This window comes from Coenobita brevimanus, chromosome 23 (genome assembly GCF_032717465.1).
Source record: "Coenobita brevimanus isolate Jiangsu-jjx chromosome 23, ASM3271746v2, whole genome shotgun sequence".
NCBI lineage: Eukaryota > Metazoa > Arthropoda > Malacostraca > Decapoda > Coenobitidae > Coenobita > Coenobita brevimanus.
This window is the reverse complement of record NC_136976.1, coordinates 38,586,000-38,602,017: the sequence shown is the minus strand read 5'-3', so window position 1 is coordinate 38,602,017 and position 16,018 is coordinate 38,586,000. Positions and strand designations below refer to the sequence as shown.

General features: G+C 39.8%; 2 protein-coding genes across 2 annotated transcripts in view; one reads left to right on the top strand and one right to left on the bottom strand.

Annotated features, from left to right (window-relative positions):
- Nucleotides 1-2,613, bottom strand: part of LOC145392948 (uncharacterized) — a 114,211-nt gene extending 111,598 nt beyond the window's left edge. Inside the window, exon 1 of the mRNA XM_080267236.1 lies at nucleotides 2,529-2,613. Coding sequence (XP_080123362.1) covers nucleotides 2,529-2,613 — 85 coding nt within the window. The remainder of the gene's footprint in view (nucleotides 1-2,528) is intronic.
- Nucleotides 2,614-3,592: 979 nt separating this feature from the next.
- The window catches only part of LOC145392946 (uncharacterized), a 36,431-nt gene continuing 24,005 nt past the window's right edge, over nucleotides 3,593-16,018 (top strand). The window contains exon 1 of the mRNA XM_080267234.1: nucleotides 3,593-3,746. The gene's annotated coding sequence lies outside the window, so the exon portion shown is untranslated. The remainder of the gene's footprint in view (nucleotides 3,747-16,018) is intronic.

Sequence of the window (16,018 nt, the reverse complement as noted above, 5' to 3'; positions counted from 1 at the left end):
ATTTGACCCTGCAAGAACTCTAATTGCATATACCTGTATTCTGGGAATATCACCTCTACCTTATGTCTAGTATGTGGTCCTTGAAGGTTGTCCGATGTCATTGGTTATTCCAAGGATCTTGGTGGAAGAGGTACTTGTGTGTGGCATAGGTACATCATTGATAGGCCTTTATTATGGTTTTGACTAAGACGGTAACATCTCAGAAAGTAACTGCATTACTCAAGGGCCAACTGCATCATCTAGCTTTGATTCACAACTATAATAAAAATAATGACTTGTATGAAAAATATAAGTGCGGTGAAATACTAAAGCGGCAATTTTAATAGGAAATTATAATAATTTTTTTTTCACCATATAGGTGTATACATGCCTATTATCTCACATCTCATAATATATATATATATATATATATATTGTGCTTAATTTAACTGTTAATAAAAAATCATGATTCAGTGTGAAAGTGTGCTAAAGTTATTGGGTATTTCTGCTTTAGATCGCCAACACGCCTTGAAAGACTTCTATTTTGCATAAATATTGGTTTCAGTGCAGATACAGTAAATGTATTTGCATGTTAAATCACTATTTATACAAACTAGAAATCTGTCATGACACATTGTTGAGCTAAAGGCCAAACACTTTTGCTAACTTTAGCTATTCTGGCTCTGAATCCTTATATTTTTTCATCATCATCATCCGGACCTCCTTTCCCACCCAAGGGCTAAGCTACTTAGTGCAGGTAATGATAACAAAAATGATAATGCAACAACATTAAGCCAGTCTTCTACTACCGCAGTACTGGAGGAATGACGGCATATTTTTTTTACTAAGTTAAATTGAACACAAAATTTTGACAATTTCATATAATTAGGTGTATGAACCTATATGATGATAAAACTTATAATACTTTCCAATTAAATGTACCAGTTCAGTATTTCATACACCCCAATAAAAATAATTTGTATGAAGAATATACAGTACTGTAATATAGTTTTGGCAACACAGGTACACTCTTGCCTCTTGCTGACAGCACCAGGTTTCAAAGATGTTTCCCCCCAAATTGTTCTGGCTATGCTACTTAGTGCAGTTAATGATGACAAAGATGATAATACAACAACATGAAGCCAGTCTTCTACTACTGCACTACAATACCACCACAGTATGGTACCGATATATATAGTAATGAGGTAGTTCCAAAGCAGTAACCTTGCTAGTAAGTATATTAATATGCTTACTGGCAAGTAAAGCAGCTTTAGTAAGTACAGTATAGCTATAGTCAGCCATATTTTTATGATAGGCCTACCCATTTTTTTTTTTTTTTAAAGACAACTTTTATTGTATTGGAGGAATGACTACATAAACAGCATTTCACTAAAAATAATATATAAACAGTACAGTGTCAGTCACATTTCAAATTTTCTCAATCTATTTTTAAAAATCTGTGGAGGAATGAATGCCCAGAGGTAGACAGAGGAAGAAGTGGGATAAAATCGAATGTGGAGACCTCTGGGATAGGGGATGGTTGGGAAATAGCCAAGACTGTGATACATGGGGAGCTATCACGGAGAGTAAAGATTTACATACATTAATATCATCCAGGGTCTCTTAGTTAAACATATCAAAGCTACCTGCTACATCAGTGTAGCATTTACTCTATTAACCAAGGCAGACAGTGGCTGAAATGCTTGATAAATACAGACATTAGGGGGTCAGAGAAGTAAATATCATATTTTGGATCATTGTAACAAACTCATAACACTATAACCAAATCAGTTTCCTGTGATGAGGTTTGACTTACTCAAGAATGGCAAAGACATGATAATAACACCTCAGATTAACATCATCTAACAAAATAATACACTTGGAATGCTGATACCAGCTAGTAAATACCTTGGCAGCTTTTACAGCTGAGACCCTAAGTTTGAAACCTGGCTGAGAGGTATGTCTGATGGGTTATCCATTGTCCAACTTGCATATTAATAACAGTAGCACTACATGACATTCTAATGACACAAAACATTTAATGATGCAGCATTAGTGAACTATGCAGGTACTACTGAAAATAATGTGAGAACTGTGTTGGGATCCGATACTAGGGTGGAGAGAAGTGAAGTAGATGGTAGGGCAGGGCAGGCTGGGTGTCAGTGGTGCTGGGGTGAGGGCTGGGCTTGTGCCCCCAAGGCCAAATCAACAAAAAACGTCTGCCTTCCCTCCTGAATCAATAAAATCCCTCCCAGGAGATGAGAATTCTGCATGTCACATTACTGCATTCCGAAGGCAAACCTGTTGACTCCTTTAACTTGACGTAAACAGTACCTAGAGTCAAGAGACAGGGGAACAGACAGTCGTAAACAAAGGCTACATATCAGAAAATCATGGAGGGAATTGAGAGTGTCCCGGTGCCCGTGCTCTCATCTTTTGTCCGGTATAACTCGGTCCCAGCGACCTCCCACTCCAACACCTCATGAGGGACTAAATTTTACATGCGAATTAAGCCACAAATCATATCTGGAGCAGAAAATAACCCTTACCTTTGATGATTTCTTTGTAGAAATCAGAGGCTCCCTGGTGAACAAGGCTGTAGTAGAGACTGATGTACTTGGCGTCTCCAGACATGTGAAAAAATCATAGAAAAACTCGCACAGACTCACAAGGGCTCCTCCCACAATACACATCCAGCCCTATAACACCTTATCCAAGCAGGTATTCCTTCAGTATCTGCTTCGAATTCGCTTCATCAAGACTGCAGATTTTTTATTCTTTTTTGTTCCCTTTTTTTCCTTTTTATTTTTACCCTATGGATTTTATGACATCATTTGTTGTGAGGAGCTTAGCCCCACCCACGTCTGCCAGGCGGCCAATGAACGCTCAGCTTCACCGCGATCAATTATACCTTAGTATTTTTATATATTTTTTCACTAAATATATACATCAACGTATGCTTGATATGGCTGAGCAGTTTCATCAGCACTGTGGAAATATGGATGGTAAAATAACGCTAAGGTATGGAAATCGCCCCTACCCTGAAAATTCGTCCACACACAGTACATGAAATTTCGAACATACCTAATACGACATTTATAAGATCCTAAGACTAGTACAGATTGCAAAATGTCTAACTCTGACTGAATGCAAACGTTTTAGCCATATATATAGCACTATTACCGACGCTGATGCAATTCCCTCTTTCGTTTGTACTCTGGTTTGTTTCTTTCTCCGCATTTTTTTAACTTTTAAAAGTAGCGTGTATGGAACAAATAAAAGGAAACGCTAATATATATTTTCAATAATATAAATAACTCATATTTTTGACATGCATGTCTCCTGTTTAGTAACAAAATTAAAGTAATTTACTTTTCATGAAAGTAATATATCTTCCAGAGTAAAACTGCATTCCAAATCGTAGTACTTCCACAACATTGATAGCATTCCGCATAAGAAACTAGTTCGTATTATATTCCCATCACCTTTGGTGAAACGTGAAATAATAACCCTTTGAATTATATAAATGAAATAGTAATTATATTACATAATATGTATAATGACATTTGTTGATGAATCTTCCTTCCTTTGAATCGCGGAAGGATACGAAATCAAGGCAGAAATCCCGGAGAGGAGAAAGCAGTCTACTCCATGTCGACGTTAAGAGAGCAGTTATATTTTTCCCGCCTTTCATCATTCCCAATATGATGGCCTAATTGCACGAAGCTCTACGCGCCCTGCGCGCAGTACAACTACAGAATGATGGCGTAAGTATATTAAGTTTTTGTTTAGTTGTTTGTAAGATTAAATGACAAAACAACTCTTGGACGTAGATAGCGTGATGCAAGCAGACTGCCTTGGCTAATGGTGGTGCTAAGTTAATATGATGGATAGAGTCTGACAGAAATGTGCCCGTATACAATGATCGCGTATTATTTCACCGCTGTCTTCTCATTAATAGAACAAGAAACAGTATGAACATGACCAGGGCGGGTTTTGGTGAGAATTTTACATGAAAATCCATTTTAACCAGTTTGACAACAGTATTGAACTCGGAGAGGGTCACCATACGGGATCGTGTGGTCACGATTCACATCAGAGTATCATGCCGTGTTAAGTCTGCCATCTATACCTATCTATCTATCGCCAGACGCCTCAATTCCCGTTCGAGGTGGCCACAAACAAATCGCCTCCACGTCACCCTGTCCCCCGCCATTTCACTCCCCTGCTCCCAACTCACACCCCCCTCTCTCATATACCTCTCCACCCCATCCCTCTATCTCATCCTCGGCCTCCCCCCTCCACCTCACTTATACCCTTTCAAGCACTTCGCCCTCCAAACCTTCATCCTTACTCATCACACTACCCAAGTACTTAAACGTTCTCACATTTTCCAATTCCTCACCGTCCAACCTTGCTGTACATTCACTGACTTGACCCCTCTCAAAGACCATCACTTTACTCTTCCCTACATTCACCTTTAGATTCCGTTTCTTACACACTCTCTCACTCATCCACCAAGCCTTGCAGCTCCCCTTTGTCTTCACTTAACAACACAGTATCACTTGCAAACAACAGTACAAGGAGTTTCCAAACACTACCCTTTCTCATCAGGGCCACTCCAACATCCACTACCCTACCTTGTACCTCTTTTATTACCCCATCCATGTACAGATTGAACAGCCATGAAGATATGACACATCCCTTTTTCAACCCAACCTGCAAAGAGAAAAATTCACTCAGTTCACCATCCACACGCATTTCAGCCTTAGCACCATCATACATACTGTACTCTTCACAGCATTCAACAACTTCCCATATACTCCATATATTCTGAATACTTTCCACAATCCTTGTCTATCGACCCTGTCATGTGCTTTCTCCAAATCCTTGAAAGCTGCATACAAATTCTTTCCCTCTAGAAATTTTTCCATCCATAGATAGATAGACCACTTATGTTAAATTAATTAATGCCCACTGAATTGATTACTTTACCACACATTACAAAAATGGCATCCTAGTAGTCAATATGTGTTAAGATTTAGTTAGAATAGCATCACATCGCAAAAACCTGCCCTGGTACTGTATTATTAACTTTCAGTCGGTTGAGATTTCCATTACTCCAGCAGGTATACAAGAGATACCATGCCCCCCAGTAGAATAAACTTCTGAGTACTAGTCATTATTATTCTGACATGAGACCAGATGTAGATCTATTAACAAATGATGAAGGTTTGAGTAAAACTTTATGAGAGACATGACAATTACAACTGTCATCTTACAGTGTCATGATCCTCAGGAAAGTAATTTTAGTATTGTATGCAACAAAATTATCTGATTATTTTTGACCACGAAAACTGGAGAAAAAATAAAATTACCAATTTTGGGGTGTTTAGCACTTTGGAGCATTCGTTCATTACGTACCTCATCCCGACATTCATTGGATCTGACAAACCCATTTTTGGAAAAATGAAAAAGCATTTTTATAATCAAACTTTAAAGGATCTGAAGAAATACACACAAAATTTAACCTTTCTGCTTTAATCTGAAGCCCCCAAATAACTCAATTAAAAGAACACCTACTTCTTCAGGGGTGACCAAAGAAAAAAATGAAAATGGGAAAGCTTACCATAGAGGTATAGAGCAAAATCTAATAATCTTATAAGAATAACACTTAAGACTTATCCTTCGCTTCACAGTCTTACAGATCCCTGAAGAATCTGCTGTGGCCGCTACAACCTTCTGGCACATTCATTTACTGTGACATAGGTGAAAAAAAAGGGGCCATATTTTGGGTGTAGTACCCCCAAAATAGATATGTGGAAAAAACCCATAGAGAGAGCCAAGCGACACTACCTTCCCTGTCCAGACAAATGCTAAGGTACTGGAGCGGGCAGCTGCGGTTCCCCTAAACCCTTGCAGTTATTACATGATTTCCATAGCGTCGGATCTGACACACCCAACAGATGTCCAGAAGGGTTAAGGAAGCTGCCATTTTGCTCTTGGCAGCATGTTTACCTACTGGATGTGTTAATTACCAATGATCTTCACTTCAGTTGAGTTGCTTGGCATAGGCTTTGCCTTTGCAATGGCACCTTCGTTTTCATTTTCGTTTTTAAAGGCTCCAACATGTTTGCATGTGTCGGCCTTGGTCACCTAATGGCGGCTCTCCACGCTGTACGATCCATTGCAGCCTCCCTGTTCAGTCCCTTAACCTTGAGGTCACAATGACCCCATCCCATGTCTTTCTCGGTCTACTCCTCACAACCCCACCCCCAACATTAACACCTCTCACTTTCCTCACCCAGTTATCATCCCCCATCCTCTCCACATGCCCAAACCATCTCAATCTACCTCTCCTCATCACAATACCAATACACTCTAGTCCCATCCTACCTCTCAACTCTTCCATCGTAAACCCAGCCCCTCCAGGCCTTGGACGCAGGGACGCACTGCACATCCACCTAATCATTGTCATTTCTGTATGTCTGAGCCGGCGAATATCTTCCTCCTTCACTGCCCAGGTCTCACTACCTTACAGCATTACACTTCTAACACATGCTGCATACAAAGACCCCTTAGCACGTAGGGAGAGTCCTCTCAGTGTCAGGAGAGGCAAGAGCTTCCTGAACTTCTTCCAACCACTTCTCACCCTAGCCACAGAGCTAGCTCCAGCCCCACTTCCAGCACACAACTTGTCTCCCAAATAACAAAACTCTTCCACGCACTCAAGAGATTCACCAGCAAGTTCAATCCTTTCACGTCTGACTGTCTCCACCTGCTCACACCGTACACATAAAATCAGCATTATTTCGCAGTCTACCTCTGACACCACTACATCTCTTATGCACCCATTTATCACAAACACCGCACAAGATGGAATTACTTCCCACGCCCTTGTGGCAAACTGCACATGGCCACTCTCCCTCGTCTTTGACAGTACCGCCACCAACCCTAATCATCACTTTTGTTTTATCTGCATTTACCCTTAAACCCTTGTGCTCCATACCAACTCTCCACTTCCTAAACCTTTCCTCCACCTCCCTTTCGTTCTCTGCAATCAACACCAAATCATCAGCATACAACAACTCCCACGGGAGTCCGGTAGTCACTTGAAAGGGCTTCAAATACCATGATAAACAACATGGGACTCAAGACTGACCCCTGATGCACACCAACATTCACGGAAAACTCATCACTCAAATCTCCATTCACTCTTACCTGGGTGTGAGCACCCACATACATAGCCATAGCCACCCTAACCAGCCACTCCAAGCCAAGCTTTCTCATTGCCCTCTTCACCTCTCTAGGGACTCTGTCAAAGGCCTTTTCCAAATCAACAAAAACAAAATACAGATCCCTTCTCCTACCAATATATTTTTCCTGAAGCTGTCGAACAATGAATATGACATCAGTGGTCCCCCTACCTGGCATAAACCCAAACTGCATCTCATCAATATTCACTCTTTCTCTAATCATACCTTCCAAAACTCTCTCCATTACCTTCATTATCTGATCTAAAAGCTTTATACCTCTATAATTTCCTCTTTCCCGGGCATCACCCTGCCCTTTATACACATTTACAATTACACTCTTCAGCCAATCATCTGGGACAACACACTCATAAATAATCCTATTTATCAGTTTGTTTTGCAGTTTGTGTGTATAAGCTGCTTAGTCTTACTGATCTCTCTCTCTCGCTCTCTCTCTCTCTCTCTCTCTCTCTCTCTCTCTCTCTCTCTTTTTTCCCTAACTCGTAGCTTTTTGTACCTTTCCCTCCACATTGAATAGAATCCCCTCCCCCCTTGTCCCTTGACCTCTCAGTACCGAAGAAGAAATCCATTACAATTTTATTTCTGTTCTCTATATAATAATGATGGCCTGGAAATGTCTCGTATATCTTCTCTTCTCAGCCAGTAGCTATATAATTTCCATCTCCCATCCATTTTGCTTTTTCTTTTCATAATGGCACAGTTCCACTGCTTCCTATGAATATTATTACTGATGATTGCCTATTATTATACCTGCTATACTCCCTAAGCTCCTTTTACCTCTTCCAGTATATATATATATATATATATATATATATATATATATATATATATTCTCTATCTCCTTGAGTCCCATTTTCTCAGTTCTTTAATATCCTGTTTATTCTCCACACACACTGGTACTTCATAAAGTTCATAGTTATTGCTTTCGTGTATTCTTTTAACTTCATCTATTTTTTTATTTTCTTCAGCAACACATATTCTGTCTTCATGTTGCCATTAATGTACTTCAGCTTCCTAGCTGCTACTGTTGTTTCATGTTAGAACTTCCTATTTCTCCTCTTGAAGCACAGTTTACTGCATATTTTGATGCACCTAATACTCTTGTATATACACTCAAACCTCGATTGAAGGGACTCCATATTCTACCTGACAAAAGGATAAGACCATTCAAAAATGATATATACGTAATGTCTAGGTTATACACATTAGTATGTTTCATTATACAGTACCTGTAAAATAATATAATCATATAAATAAGTGAAACAATCATTGCATTTCATAATAAGATTGTCTTTATATGTGGTAAAACAATGGACATTTTCAAGTAAGGGGCAAGTTGATTCCCCATTTAGACCCGTAAATTCAGGTTTGAGTGTATTCAGAGTCCTACGTTTTGTATTGCTCTTATCTCATCCTCTGTCCGTCTGTTTGTCTGTAGCCAGATACCATAATCCCGTGAGGGGTGGCGATTTGTCTTTTGAGTTACTGTAGTTGTTTTATGGGGAGGGGCACTAAGCCTCTGTCAACCCACTTGTTGACATGTGTTAAATGGTTACCACCTGGCATTGTAAATGGTTTCCTGGCTTACAGGGATTCATTAGCATTGTTACTCTGAAAAGTCACCTGAAATGGAAAGAATAGTAATAAAAGGTGATAGGAAAGATGGGAGAAATAGGAAAAGAGGAGAGCAGACACAGAAAAAAAAAATGTTAATAGCTAGGTGAAGAAAGATGTAGGCAGCACTACAGTACACCAAGTGAGTGGATGATGGTGACCACCACCACAGTGAATGTTATTACACATGTTTCATACAGAACTGCTGATAAAATTATGCTCTTCCTTAATGTTTTGCCTGTTAATACCTTATTAGAGCTTTTCCCCATAACTGAGTATATCATATTGCTGCATTTTTTAATGCCCTTAGTAGCATTTTTTTTTTTTTTTTCGATTATAATACTGTTTTTCTCCTTATTAATCTCCAGGCCAGTTCTTGTACTTCTGTCCTCATGTAACATACATTCTTCAGCTGTCTGGATTAGTACTGCCATAATCAGTCCATTGTCTGAAAAACAGGCTTGCAGCTCTCAGATATTCATTTTTACAACCTTCCCCTTTCTCCTTCAGTTCCTTCATTATACAGTATTAACTAAGTTATTACAGTAGCTTGAACAGTATTGTGGATCCTGTACACCCCAACTTTATTCCTTGTGTTGTTCCCATTTCTGTTTGTTTCCCTTCCCAAATCTATTACTGTTCCATCTCCACTGTACACGTCTACTACTGCTTCTATCATTTGTAGGTCAGTTTTATATTTTATCATTACTGTACTTTGAGTAATTTTTTCATTACTGAATCGATGCTTTACTGAAGAGCACTGATGCTACCATCAGTGGCTTTTTCAACCAGTGGCTCTGCTCAGCACAGTACAGTACTGCAAAATAAATAGGTTCTCTTCAATCTTACCTCCCATTTTGAAGCCAGCTTGTGTTTCCCTGAGTTCTTTATTACTTGTTAAATGTTTTTCTTAGTTGTCTTCTACCATCATGAATAATTTACGATGTAGCCAATTGTCAATGCATTTATCTCCGTTTGCATACCAGAGTTAGAGTTTTTTTTTTTTTTTTTAAATTCTTCTTACCATTCCGGTTTAATATTATCTGGGCTTGCTGCCTTGTGATCTTTAGCCTGTTCAAACGAATCTTTATTTTTTTCTTCAGTTATTTCTATTTTGTTTTTGGCCATGATTTTTTTTTTATTTTTCCTTCCATATCCATCTGTTCTCTCAAGATCTTTTTTTATTTTTTTTTTTTTTTATTTTAATAGCTGTTTTCTCACCACATTCCATGGCTACCTCTTTTAGCTTCATTAATTTTTTTATATATATCTTTACTTTCTCTGATCTCCCTCCAAAATTCTATCTTTTTAGCCTCTTCATTGTCCATCAAATTTCCTTCATCACCATACATCTCAACTTTTTTTTTTTTTTTTTTTTTTTTCCCCTGATCTTTCCTTAATTTCTTGTATTACTTAATCACCTCATCCTTAACCCGCCCCATCCCGACGTTGTTTCCCCCCCCCCCCTCAAACATCCGCTTTTGGTAAGAAACATCCAAAATTCATAGAGAAATCGCTCACCTGAGGTTTAAAATACTTGATTTAGGTACGAGTACTTCCTTACCTGACTGGGTTTTCTAACAGGCTGGCACCAAAGAAAATGAGTTCTATGGGAGGGTAACAGTTTTATCCACTCATAAACAGTATTTATTTATTTACTTGGTACGAATTTATGTGTAGTACAAGAGTATATTGGTTTTCCAACAGTAATATAGGCATTATAAGCATTGTTTCACTCACTAACTCATCACCATTCATGACCTTTTTTTCCCACATTACCTGATCATCATTTCTGACTGTTTCTTCCTCTAATGCTATGTAAACTTTGTCCTCCACATTGTCATCGATTGGGGAATCACTCTGGCCCTGAATGTCTTTATTGGCCAGGTCACTGGTAACAGGTGAATTGCCGAGACAATGGCGTGCGGGGGGGGGGGAGGTTATGCGGTGTAAGGCATTGTTCCTGCTGGGCATCTTGTAGAGGAATAGAGGAAGGTGTCTCGTGTATACGTGCCAAAAATCACTCGCGAAAATTGAGAATTGTGCAAATTAGGGACCTTGCAATGTTGCCGCGTTAATTCACGTCGCCGGGACGGCGCGGGTTAAGATCCTCTGCCCCTATTTTTCTGTTCCAGGTATTTTTCATGTAGCTTTCTCTTCCTCATTTCTTTCATTTTTCTGACTGGTTTAACTGTTTTCTTTCTTTTCTGATAATTATCATTCATCTGTGATTGTTCCTTGGCAATTCTTCCTTTTCTTGGACTTTGCTTTTGTACAGTCATTACTTGTTTTACGATGGGGTTGCATCAGGTCATATCTTATCGTATACCGATTTTATCGTAAACCCATTATAAACCCATTATAAAAGGGGGGTTATGTCAACTCAACTTCTCAAAGTCACCTAACCAAGACTGAACCATAAATGACAACCCACCTTCATTCCTTCCCATGTTGTCCAAGTCGTCTCCAAGTCATCCCCCCCGAGGCTGGGGGACATCCTGTGCTTACCGGCACTAGTGGTCAGCCTCTGAGTCAGACAGGAACAGATTAGGGGGAAGGGAATCCGGCCCATACCTGCACCAACCTTACCACCGGGACCCATACCTGCACCAACCTTAGCACTGGGGCCTACACGAAGGGAATCCGGCCCATACCTGCACCAACCTTACCACCGGGACCCATACCTGCACCAACCTTAGCACTGGGGCCTACACTGGCACTGAGTTTACCACGGCACACAAATCCACAGTACTGTAGTACAATGTTTGGCTGAGAGGTGATGATAATGGGGACACACATGAACAAGTTGAAAAGACAGGGCTTTGAAGGGGTGTCGGGACCTGAACCATAACAGTGCCTGCACGCCAGGGCCGCCATCTTGCCTGAGACAAGCGACGCTCACCTTGTGTGTGCCTGGCGCATTCCGATGGCAAAATCGTTATAGTGGGAAATTAATTGTCAGTCGAATTTTGGGGAGGAACTTTTCTATTATCGTTGTAGTGAAATATCATAAAACAAGTGATGACTGTATTTATTTTTTAGCTTTTCATCTGTCACCATTTTTAGGATTTCATTCATTCTTTGGATGTCTACAATATCTTCTTCCTTCAGCCTGTTCTCAAGTTCAGTAAATACTTCTTCTATCTAATATACTATAGCAGTAACTAAGAGGGTGTATGTAGGTGAGGTGGAGGGAGGGAGAGGGAGAGGTAGACTGAGGATGAGGTGGAGGGATGGAGTTGAGAGGTATATGAGGGAGGGGGGGTGAGTTGGGGGGAGGGTAGTCAACTGGTGGGTGACAGAGCGACTTGGAGGGGTTTTGTCTGCGGCCACCCTTTGCGGGATTAGGACGTCGGGCTATAGATAGATAGTAGCCGTGTGTGTGTGTGTATTTTGGGCAGCTGGAACTACACATTCAAATCACACCAAAATTGGCACAGAAATCACAAAGAATTCGCTGATGTGAAAAAACTTGGTCCCATCATGATTGAAAACTTTTACTGTGTTTAATGAGTGATCACATTTTAACAAAAAAAAAAAAAAAAAAAAAAAAGCCACTCCTGGCGCCCGGCATAGGATCTCCATAGAATTTTTTGCTCACAGGTACGACTAAAGTTGTATGGACAACTTGGGTTCCATTCCCGAAGCTGCAGATAACACGATCATTTGGTTAGCTGCAAAAAATCCAAGTGACAACGTTACACTAGAACAGCACATAAACGTGAGACATGCGAGGGGCCCGAAGGGCCCACGAGCACTTGTCTCCTTCCTCTGTAGCTACCGTACTATATGAAGTCTCTTCCTATTTCTTTCCATTATCATAATTTATGCCCTGTGTTTTCACTGAGAATCATGCTTGTAATACTCTTGTCATGTCTTCCTGTATGTAGCTACAGTATACAGTATATATCTTCTCTTTGTCCTTATTCATCTCCCCAAACCAACAATACATGTTTTTATTAACTTGTAGAAATTTCACAAGTATAAACTCTGTAGATAGATAGATAAACTCCATGACACTTCTCATCGCTGTTTATTAACCCCTTAACCGCTGGGTGTCACTTTCGTGACGCTTGGGAGCAAGGGATCATACCGCATTTTGAATTCGCCCGGGTTTTCAAGTGGTGGCTTGTATCATCTCTCAATACTGCCAATGTCCAACACTAGTCAGCTCTCCTAATCTCATCTGTACTCCCATTCATTGTTGACAATTTAGCCATTTCTCCCCGTTCTTGACTCCCCTCCCTACCTCCCCTCCATTACCCTCTCCTCTTGCCTGCCCGGCCGTGCTACGCTAAGTAAATCTTCCCTGGAATTTTCCACTGATTTCATCTATTGAAATAAGCCCTATGCCCTATTCTTATACCAAATAATATATACAAAAAAGAAATAAGGTAAGTGAGAGTGCCATACCCCTGGAATTGGCTAATTATCACCTGACAACACTCACGTGCACTCGTTCGCTAATTTTCGTTGTGTATTTCCCCTTGAAATATGCCGTATAATCTATTCTCGTAATAAAAATATATGGAAGGGAGAAGCCTAAGTGATATTTACATTCACCTGGAACTACCTAATTTATTATGTATTGTCTAGATTTCCTGCCAGTCATTTCATAGCTATAGATTAGCAGCTGTCACAAGGCTGACGTTGACAGTATTGTACTTCCCCTAGGCAGGCCACCAGTATCAGTTTACTGTCGTCTTTCAAGGTGAAAGTACATCGGATTCGCGCCTGTCAAATTCTGCCTCTTTTTAGCCCCATGCAAAGGGCCCTGTGACCTCTACCCCCTACTAAACCTCATGTGGAAAGAGGTAAAGGACTGACAAATGATAGAGAGTGACTACGATCTTTCTGGTGAGTAAAACAGTGCAAGTGGAAATGTAAATAATGTGTAAACAGCAAGTGAAAGCAATGAATGTAAATATAAGTGAACAGTGGAAAATAGTTTTATAAGTTTCTGCAAGTGACAGTGCCTAACACAGTGTAAATAAAATAGCTATGTAAATAAAATAGAGAATGTAAACAGAAATGTAAATGAGTAGTATTATAAGAATACGAGTATATATTCTAGGAGTAATGAAAGTGAAAGTTTCACTCTAGCATGTATGAATACTAGTGAAGGTGAAAGTGACATTCACTCTCAACGCAAGTATATAGGACGAGAAAGTGAATGCTACATATTTTACTGAAAGAGAAATTGAATGCCTACAGTGACAATAAACTACTATTACTGAAGGAAACTTATGGATAAAGACTGTAGATATATATAAGTGTTATATAGTAATAGAAATATAAAGTGTGAGGGGTTTTATGAATAATAAATGACAGAACACCAGCGGCGAACAATCGCAAGTGGGAAGGTTATACTCCCTGGTAATTTTCATTGCTTTCACAGTTTTTTTTTTTTTTTTTTTTTTTTTTTTTTTTTTTAGTATGGATTCCAAACTATATGAGAATCATAGAATAGTGTTTCTAATGATAATGTCAGCCTGTGGTAATCATATTACGGGTTGTCGGGAAGTGTAAAGTGGAGACATTGTTACCCAACTTCAGAGGTCTCCACAAGTCCTACAGTACTCGACGAAGGCTCAACAAACATCCCAGGAGAAAGCTGAAGGTATGTGCCATATGCATATGTAATTTTGATATTCTAGGACTAATAACTGATTTTTGGCAAATATTTTTAGAGAGTCTGTCGGAGCGCGAATATCCCCGCAGGAGCCGCAAGTCAAAGCAAAACAAGCCCGCGGTTTAGGGGTTAATCCGCCCCATCCCGACGTTTTTGGACCTTTTTTTTTTTTTTTTGGCCCAAACATCCGCTTTTGGTGAGAAACCGAAAATTCATGGAGAAATTGTTCACCTGAGGTTTAAAATACGCGATTTAGGTGCAAGTACTTCCTTACCTGACTGGGTTTTCTAACAGGCTGGCACCAAAGAAAAACGAGTTCTATGGGAGGGTAACTATTTTATCCGCTCATAAACAGTATTTATTTATTTACTTGGTATGAATTTATATGTAGTACAAGAGTATATTGGTTTTCAAACAGTAATATAGGCATTATAAGCATTGTTTCACTCACTAACTCATCACCATTCATGACCTTTTTTTTCCCACATTACCTGATCATCATTTCTGACTTTCTTCCTCTAATGCTATGTAAACTTTGTCCTCCACATTGTCATCGATTGGGGAATCACTCTGGCCCTGAATGTCTTTATCGGCCAGGTCACTGGTAACAGGTGAATTGCCGAGACAATGGCATGCAGGGGGGGGGGAGATTATGGGGTGTAAGGCATTGTTCCTGCTTGGCATCTTGTAGAGGAATAGAGGAAGGTGTCCCGTGTGTACATGCCAAAAATCACTCGCGAATACCTCGCGAAAATTGAAAATTGTGCAAATTAGGGACCTTGCAATGTTTCTGCGTTAATTCACGTCGCCGGGACAACGCAGGTTAATGTCCTCTTGTTGGCCTGTCAAACCTGGGTACTGGTAGCTAATAATTAAAACCTTAGTATCATTAGGACCTTGTCTTCCACCTCATCTGCTGCTATAGGCTTTTTATTTTATGAAGGCAGTTTGGGTGGGGTCACCTAAGACCTCACACCAGTAGCTCTGTTGCCACATCACCGACACACACGTGTAATTACGCCTGCTCACCTGTCTCTCCCTCTCTCTCTCCTATTTTAAGTTATTAACTAGAATGCCTATAGTTTCCATCTCCATTTTTCTGTTCCTTTCCTTTGCCTCTTGTCCCACTCCTGTTGCAAAATATACAAGTACAGTATTATGATTTTCCAGTTTAGCATTGTTACTCCAAGTTGTAGTATCGCATAACTCTGCTTACTGTTGCCTTCTTTTGTAAATCATTTTGATTATCTTTCCTGTGCAGTAACATCAGACCTTCTATCGTGTCTTATATATCTCACACGGTTTCTGATTTGCATACCGGTATATCATCTCTACTTTTTTGCTCGCTTTGTGAGACACATCATATTCCTTTTCTGACAACCTAAACTTCAACCGTTTTAGCCTTTTTAAAACCTATATTTAGAAGTTTTTTGTAAACTCATTGTCTCCTCTCTTCTTTTCCATTCTTCACCCTCTATTTGTTACCCATGTCTTTCCTCATACTGCTCCTACCCTGCAC